The sequence below is a fragment of the Salmo trutta genome, chromosome 25, assembly GCF_901001165.1.
Source record: "Salmo trutta chromosome 25, fSalTru1.1, whole genome shotgun sequence".
Classification (NCBI taxonomy): Eukaryota; Metazoa; Chordata; class Actinopteri; order Salmoniformes; family Salmonidae; genus Salmo; species Salmo trutta.
In genome coordinates, this window is record NC_042981.1 from 6,452,054 (window position 1) to 6,459,588 (window position 7,535).

The following is a 7,535-nucleotide window of genomic DNA, read 5'->3' on the forward strand; positions in this document are numbered from 1 at the left end:
GGGGTTGGGGTTAGGGTTGGGGCTGTAGGTAGGGTTTGGGTTGGGGCTGTAGTTAGTGTTGGGGTTAGGGTTGGGGTTAGGGTTGGGGCTGTAGGTAGGGTTGGGGTTAGGGTTGGGGTTAGGGTTGGGGCTGTAGGTAGGGTTGGGATTAGGGTTGGGGTTAGGGTTGGGGCTGTAGGTAGGGTTTGGGTTGGGGTTAGGGTTGGGGTTAGGGTTGGGGCTGTAGGTAGGGTTGGGGTTAGGGTTGGGGTTAGGGTTGGGGCTGTAGGTAGGGTTGGGGTTAGGGTTGGGGTTAGGGTTGGGGTTGTAGGTAGGGTTAGGGTTGGGGTTAGGGTTAGGGTTGGGGCTGTAGGTAGGGTTAGGGTTGGGGTTAGGGTTGGGGTTAGGGTTGGGGCTGTAGGTAGGGTTGGGGTTAGGGTTGGGGCTGTAGGTAGGGTTGGGGTTAGGGTTGGGGCTGTAGGTAGGGTTGGGGCTGTAGGTAGGGTTGGGGTTAGGGCTGTAGGTAGGGTTGGGGCTGTAGGTAGGGTTGGGGCTGGGGTTGGGGCTGTAGGTAGGGTTAGGGTTTGGGCTGTAGGTAGGGTTTGGGCTGTAGTTAGGGTTGGGGATAGGGTTGGGGTTGTAGGTAGGGCTAGGGTTTGGGCTGTAGTTAGGGTTGGGGCTGGGGTTGGGGTTGTAGGTAGGGTTAGGGTTTGGGCTGTAGGTAGGGTTGGGGCTAGGGTTGGGGATAGGGTTGGGGCTGTAGTTAGGGTTGGAGTTGGGGAGGAGGCTGTACTTGGATTGAAGATGGGGCTGAGTGCTGGGGTTGGATTGAGGGTGAGAGTTAAAGTTAGAGTTGGGATGGGAGTGGAAGTGAGGGAAAGGGTTGGAGTAAGACTGGGGACCAGGGTACCAGGGTGAGGTGGGTTCCACAGAGGTTAGAGGGCTCTGTGCTGGCTGTGTGTACAAACAGGGGCTTGGTTGTTGGTCTGCGTGGGCCTGTGTGTACAGATAGGAGCTTTGTGCGTGGGTCTGTGTTTGAGTGTAGGAGATGTGTGTGTGCTGCTGGATGTGACTGTGGTTCTGTGAAGGGGACTGTGGGGGACAGTAGCCCCCTCCCTGTCCTTGTTCTTGTCTCTGGAGCTGGGCTAGGATGTGGAGTCTGACCTGGTGCTTCTGGATCTGTAGCTGGCTCTGGACAGACTGATGTTGATGATGGTCCAGCTGGCTCTGGACAGACTGATGCTGGTGATGGTCCAGCTGGCTCTGTAGCTGGCTCTGGACAGACTGATGTTGATGATGGTCCAGCTGGCTCTGGACAGACTGATGTTGATGATGGCCCACCTGGTTCTGTAGCTGGCTCTGGAGAGACTGATGTTGATGATGGTCCACCTGGTTTTGTAGCTGGCTCTGGAGAGACTGATGGTGATGATGGTCCACCTGGTTCTGAAGCTGGCTCTGGACAGACTGATGTTGATGATGGTCCACATGGTTCTGTAGCTGGCTCTGGACAGACTGATGTTGATGATGGTCCACCTGGTTCTGTAGCTGGCTCTGGAGAGACTGATGGTGATGATGGTCCACCTGGTTCTGTAGCTGGCTCTGGAGAGACTGATGTTGATTATGGTCCACCTGGTTCTGTAGCTGGCTCTGGAGAGACTGATGTTGATTATGGTCCACCTGGTTCTGTAGCTGGCTCTGGACAGACTGATGTTGATGATGGTCCACCTCCATCTGCTGGCTCTGATGGTGGTTGCAGTTCTGAAGGTCCAGTTGAGTCTGAAGGTCCAGAGACTGCTGTTTCATGTGATGGTTCTGCTGGTTCTGCTCGTTGCTGTACATGGTCTGGGAGTCCAGTAGGGGATCCTGATAGCTGTTGGGAGTCTGATGGTTCTTGTGGGTCTTGAGCTGCCTCTGGTGGTTTCTGTTGCTGGTGTTAGTCTGCTGGTCCAGCTGGTGGTTCTTCCCCCGGTCCAGCTGATGTTTGAGGTTAGTTTGGGAGCCGTGGTCGTGGTAGTCCAGCAGAGTTTCTGGGTCAGGGTGGGTCTCTGTCTGCTGGTATGACTGGTCCTGGGTATAGCCCTGGTAGCCATATTGTAGGGAGGGCTGGGAGAGGGGAGACAGTAACTGACATGTGTTCACATCAGAAGGGATGTCTGTCTCTACTAGGTCCTGGGGCTGAGATAGGGAGGAGAAGGGCAGAGGGAAGGGGAGCTGAGTTTGGGAGAAGAGGGGCTGGTGGACAGGGGAGAGAGGATTGGGCCTGGGGGACACGGGGGAGGGAAGTGGGGAGAGAGGAGCGGGCTTGGGGGACACGGGGGAGTGTGGGGGGGAATGGCGAGGGGAGAGGTGAAGTCCCTCTGAGTCCTTGATAGGAGGATGCTGCTTAGACATCACGTCAATAACCCTCGCTCACAACACAGAGCTACTGCTCACAACACTCTGTCTGACATATGGTTTGCTACATTGGCCCTGCAGCGAGGGAGTTCTCTTCATCTAGTAGTGGGGTTGATGCTCATGGGAGTATGTTGTTCTCACTGTCAGACCTACAACGAAGAAGAGAGAGGCTTAACACACCTTTAAGAAGGCCCCATTTCTGGGTCTGAGTATTGGAAAGGGATTGTGTGCACATAACAGGGTATGTAAAGTATTTGACATCGACGTTGACATTCACATGCAGACTCTCTAACACACTAACCCATATCATACCATCACTTTCATATCCACACATGAAAGCAAGCACACACACACAGACACATTCTCACTGGCAGCAAGTCCTATATAACATCCTGTCACATGACCTTGAGTAACTAAGAGAGTATCAGTTGAACTCTCCTTTCCTTTAAAGGAGCGAATCATGAAACCCTGTGTGTAATGGCTATAGGGCCAATTGGAAACAAAACGACAGAAAGTGTTTGTATGTGTCTATGTGTGTGTGTGTGTCCGGGGGGGGGGGGGGTGTCAGTGTGCGTGGAAGAGAGGACAGTATGGTTAAGAGTTTCCAACCACACTAACCTTGCTTTTGCAATGACTGCCACTGTACACACACACACACACACACACACACACACACACACACACACACACACACACACACACACACACTTTTGTGTGTGTGTGTGTGTGTGTGTGTGTCTCCAACCATGTTATTATTGTCCAGTTTTCCTGGACAATAATAAGGTGGTTGGATGAGCCAGGTAGGAAGCATGAGAGAGTGAGATAGAGGGGGGGGGGGAGAGAGGGGGGGGAGAGGGGGAGAGAGAGAGGGGGGGGAGAGGGGGAGAGAGAGAAAGAGAGATAGAGAGAGAGAGGGGGGATAGAGGAGAGAGAGCGAAAGAGATAGAGAGGGGGCAGAGAAAGAGAGATGGAGGGAGTGTGTGTGTTTCAGGAAGTACAGTCATCTCTCTCTGAGGCAAGAGTCTTCCTGCACACACACACCCACACACACTCACACACACGTACACACACACACACACAAAGCGTGACTGAGCATTATCATTCATTATTTAGTAAACTAGCAAACAAATCAAAAACTCATACAGTGATAAATGCATCGACTCATACAGTGATAAATGCATCGACTCATACAGTGATAAATGCATTGACTCATCACTACAAATGTATTACATACATCTCTAATATACATATTGATCTTTAAACGTTACATCTGTGAATGGTTTCCATACCTTGAAGTGACTGAATGGAGGAAGGCTATAATCCAGGAGGTGACTGAATGGAGGAATGCTATAAAGGCTGTAATCCAGGAGGCGACTGAATGGCTCTGTTGCTTTTGTAGCAGTGATCTCACTGACTGACTGTTCAGACATACAGGCACGTGCATGTGTGAGTGTGTGACCGTGTGTGTGTGTGTGTGTGTGTGTGTGTGTGTGTGTGTGTGTGTGTGTGTGTGTGTGTGTGTGTGTGTGTGTGTGTGTGTGTGTGTGTGTGTGTATGTGTGTGTGTGTGTATGTGTGTGTGTGTGTGTTTGGTTTTACTATCCTTGTGGGGACCAGAAGTTCTCACAAGGATAGTAAAACAAGGAAAATTTGGACAATTGGGGATATTTTCGCTGGTCCCCACAAAGAAAAGGGCTATGTTAGGTTTAGAGGGTTAGGATTAGAATTAGGGTTGGGTTTAGAGGGTTAGGATTAGAATTAGGGTTGGGTTTAGAGGGTTAGGATTAGAATTAGGGTTAGGTTTAGAGGGTTAGGATTAGAATTAGGGTTGGGTTTAGAGGGTTAGGATTAGAATTAGGGTTAGGTTTAGAGGGTTAGGATTAGAATTAGGGTTAGGTTTATGGTTAGGGAAAATAGGATTATGAATAGAAATTGTTTGATAGTAAAACAAACGTGTGTGTGTGTGTAAGTATGTGTCTCGTGACTAGCACTGACAGAGCCCTTCAACCCTCAGGTAGAGGAGGATGTGGTTAGGAGCCTGTACATAACTAAGGCCAAAGTCTCACACACAGACACACATCACAAGGTGTTAAGTCAGTACAAAGAAAGATGAACAGAAGAGACAAAAAAAATTGAGATTACATTAGAGACTAGAACTCCTATTGCTATCACTAATCCCTTTCATCGACCAATCAAACGTCCAAATGATCAATCGCTCTACAAATCAATGAATCAGACAATCAATTCATGCACTTTGTTCCAGCCCTGCTCTAATTCTACTGGTTGAAATTCTACAGCCGGGCTGTTTATACACAACCAGACACGGTCTCTGTCTCAGTAGGTCTTAATGAACTACGTGTGTGAGCGTCTACTGTACTGTAGCCTACTCACCTGGCTATTGTCTGTACCATCTACCTTACCAGGTGTGTGTGTGTGTGTGTGTGTGTGTGTGTGTGTGTGTGTGTGTGTGTGTGTGTGTGTGTGTGTGTGTGTGTGTGTGTGTGTGTGTGTGTGTGTGTGTGTGTGTGGGGGGGTGGGTGTGCAGAAGGGACGGAGTGTGTGTGTGTGTGTGCAGAAGGGACGGAGTGTGTGTGTGTGTGGGTGAAGATGACTCAAATTACCGCCATAATGCTGCAACTTTATAAACAAGACTACTTGTCTGCAACAGACAGACAGCCCTGTACAAAAAATCCTATAGGATTCATCTTATAGGATTCTATTTTACAGGATTCTATCTTACAGGATTCTATCTTACAGGATTCTATCTATCTTATAGGATTCTATTTTGCAGGATTCTATCTTACAGGATTCTATCTTACAGGATTCTATTTTACAGGATTCTATCTTATAGGATTCTATCCTATGTAGGGAAAGGGAGAGGATTGAAGGTAACATTCTCTGTTCCTCTCCCTCTCTCTACATTAAGAGATTAAAGGTAACATTCTCTGTTCCTCTCCCTCTCTCTACATTAAGAGATTAAAGGTAACATGCTCTGTTCCTCTCCCTCTCTCTACATTAAGAGATTAAAGGTAACATTCTCTGTTCCTCTCCCTCTCCCCACATTAAGAGAGTAAAGGTAACATGCTCTGTTCCTCTCCCTCTCGCTACATAAAGACAGTAACATACTCTGTTCCTCTCTCTACATAAAGACAGTAAAGGGAACATTCTGTGTTCCTCTCTCTACATAAAGACAGTAAAGGGAACATTCTGTGTTCCTCTCTCTACATAAAGACAGTAAAGGGAACATTCTATTTTTGTATGCATAGCTGATTGTTAATACATTAAATGAAAGAAATGCTCATATCTTTTTGTTACTGTACCTAAAAACTGATTTTCTCACAAATGTTTATTTGCATATAAGCATTGTATAGATGTTGTCTATTCTAAGAGGCAAACCCACAAGGCTTGTGTTATTGTAACATGGGTATATAGTATTGTATGTCATACTGTAATGTCTAATTCAAAGACAAGAAGTTGCATGAATAAGAATCAAATCAAAGTGAGTGTTTTGTTGAAAAAGCTGTACCGTATTGGTTGTCATACTGCAAATGAACTGGCAGTCTTGACTCAATCCCATATTGTGATGGTGAATAAAATAGAAATGTATACAGAACTGTTTTTTTTCCTGATCAAAGAAAATGTTGTAATTAACGGTGTTGTTTTGTACTGGAACGAATGACAACAAACTATAATTTAATGTTCTAATAGGATTCTGATTGGGGTGACAAAAATCCAACAAGATTGATCAAAAACCTATAGGATCCAATGGGATTCATTTTCAATAGTAAAAAAGTAATCCAATAGGATTCCAATAGGATTCTGATAGAGGTGACACAAAATGCTATAGTGTTGTGAGAATCATATAGGATCCTATACCATTTTTTAGACTGTGGGATCCCTGCAAATTGTTGCGAATTTAGTTATATGAAGTGAAAAGCATAAAGACTTGAGTTACATTCAGTTTCACCGGATAACTCTGGTTGTTGTGTTTACGTTAGGCGATGTAGCCTAGTAGCTACACCGCAGAGGTGTCTGTTCTGTCGCGCTGTGCATCCCGCCACACAGCCTGCGGAGCGGGCAGAGACACAGACGTTTGTCGCCAGGGGCGGTCGGTCACTGGCTGACAGCAGCGTACAGGTGCAGAGACGATATGGGCTCATGTGAAAAGTTGACGATTGAGAAAATAGCGCCCTCGTGTGTCTAATGTAAAATATGTTTATTAGTTGTTAATTATATATTATCATCTCCTGTCTTGTGCTGTTGTGAACACAGGACTGGTGAAAGACAATTCCTCATTCTGCTACTGACTTTTGATGCCCTGACTATTTTGATGCCCTGACTATTTGGATGCCCTGACTATTTTGATGCCCTGACTTTTTTTGATGCCCTGACTATTTGGATGCCCTGACATACATGAAGGGACGTCGCGTGCGCCATCCGTATGGTTAGTGAGAAAGTCCATGTTGCAAATGTACCCTCCCTTACTAGACGTCCGACCACGTCCGATAAATCCGCGGACGGCGTCGGGCCGCCCGCGGGGGCCGGATCTTCCAGGAAGTCATCGAACGGAGTCTCTCGGACCTTCGGTTTCCGTTTAATTAAATTTTCAAATTTTGGTCATTTCCTTGCAGTCCCGGATTATTCCACGAGAGGGCGTATGGAATCATATTGCAAATGTAACATATATCACCAATCGCGACACGGCTTTTTCTCCTAAACGGAAGATAATTCGAAGACGAAACTCGGTCTGCGTGGGTTTGGCATAATGGGCAGTTGGCCCCGAACAGGATGGAGTCGAGGCCTCGACGCTTTTCGAGTTAAGGCTATTTTTCTGGGATTGAAAGTCAAAGAGGAAAATAGAGTGCTGATTTGACCGCTTCACATCAAACTACATGAACCTACGGTGTCAGGAGAAAAGGAACCATGCATTTACCAATGTTCATTTCAGAGAAATTGTACAATGACACATTGGTGATATTCAACAACAAGAGGGTTTTTTTTCAAAAAAGTTACATATCCAGTTGCAGCGTGTTCAGATGAGTCCGTTAAGGCAGGTTTCGGAGCTCTGCGAGATTTCTGTGATTTTCTGTGATTTTCTGAAACAACACACACTTGTTCAACCCTCTGTAAATAAGTCAGTTCTTAAGAGAAACACTTAAAACT

General features: G+C 46.8%; 1 protein-coding gene across 1 annotated transcript; it reads right to left on the reverse strand.

Annotated features, from left to right (window-relative positions):
- Window positions 1–10: 10 nt before the first annotated feature.
- On the reverse strand, window positions 11–3,774 carry LOC115161762 (G-box-binding factor). The gene is made up of 4 exons (XM_029712547.1): window positions 3,663–3,774; window positions 456–2,522; window positions 132–172; window positions 11–46 (listed from the first exon to the last, which is right to left on the reverse strand). The coding sequence occupies exons 2-4, from the start codon at window positions 2,368–2,370 to the stop codon at window positions 11–13; spliced, it is 1,992 nt and encodes a 663-aa protein (XP_029568407.1). The 5' UTR covers window positions 2,371–2,522; window positions 3,663–3,774.
- Between the last annotated feature and the right edge of the window lie 3,761 nt (window positions 3,775–7,535).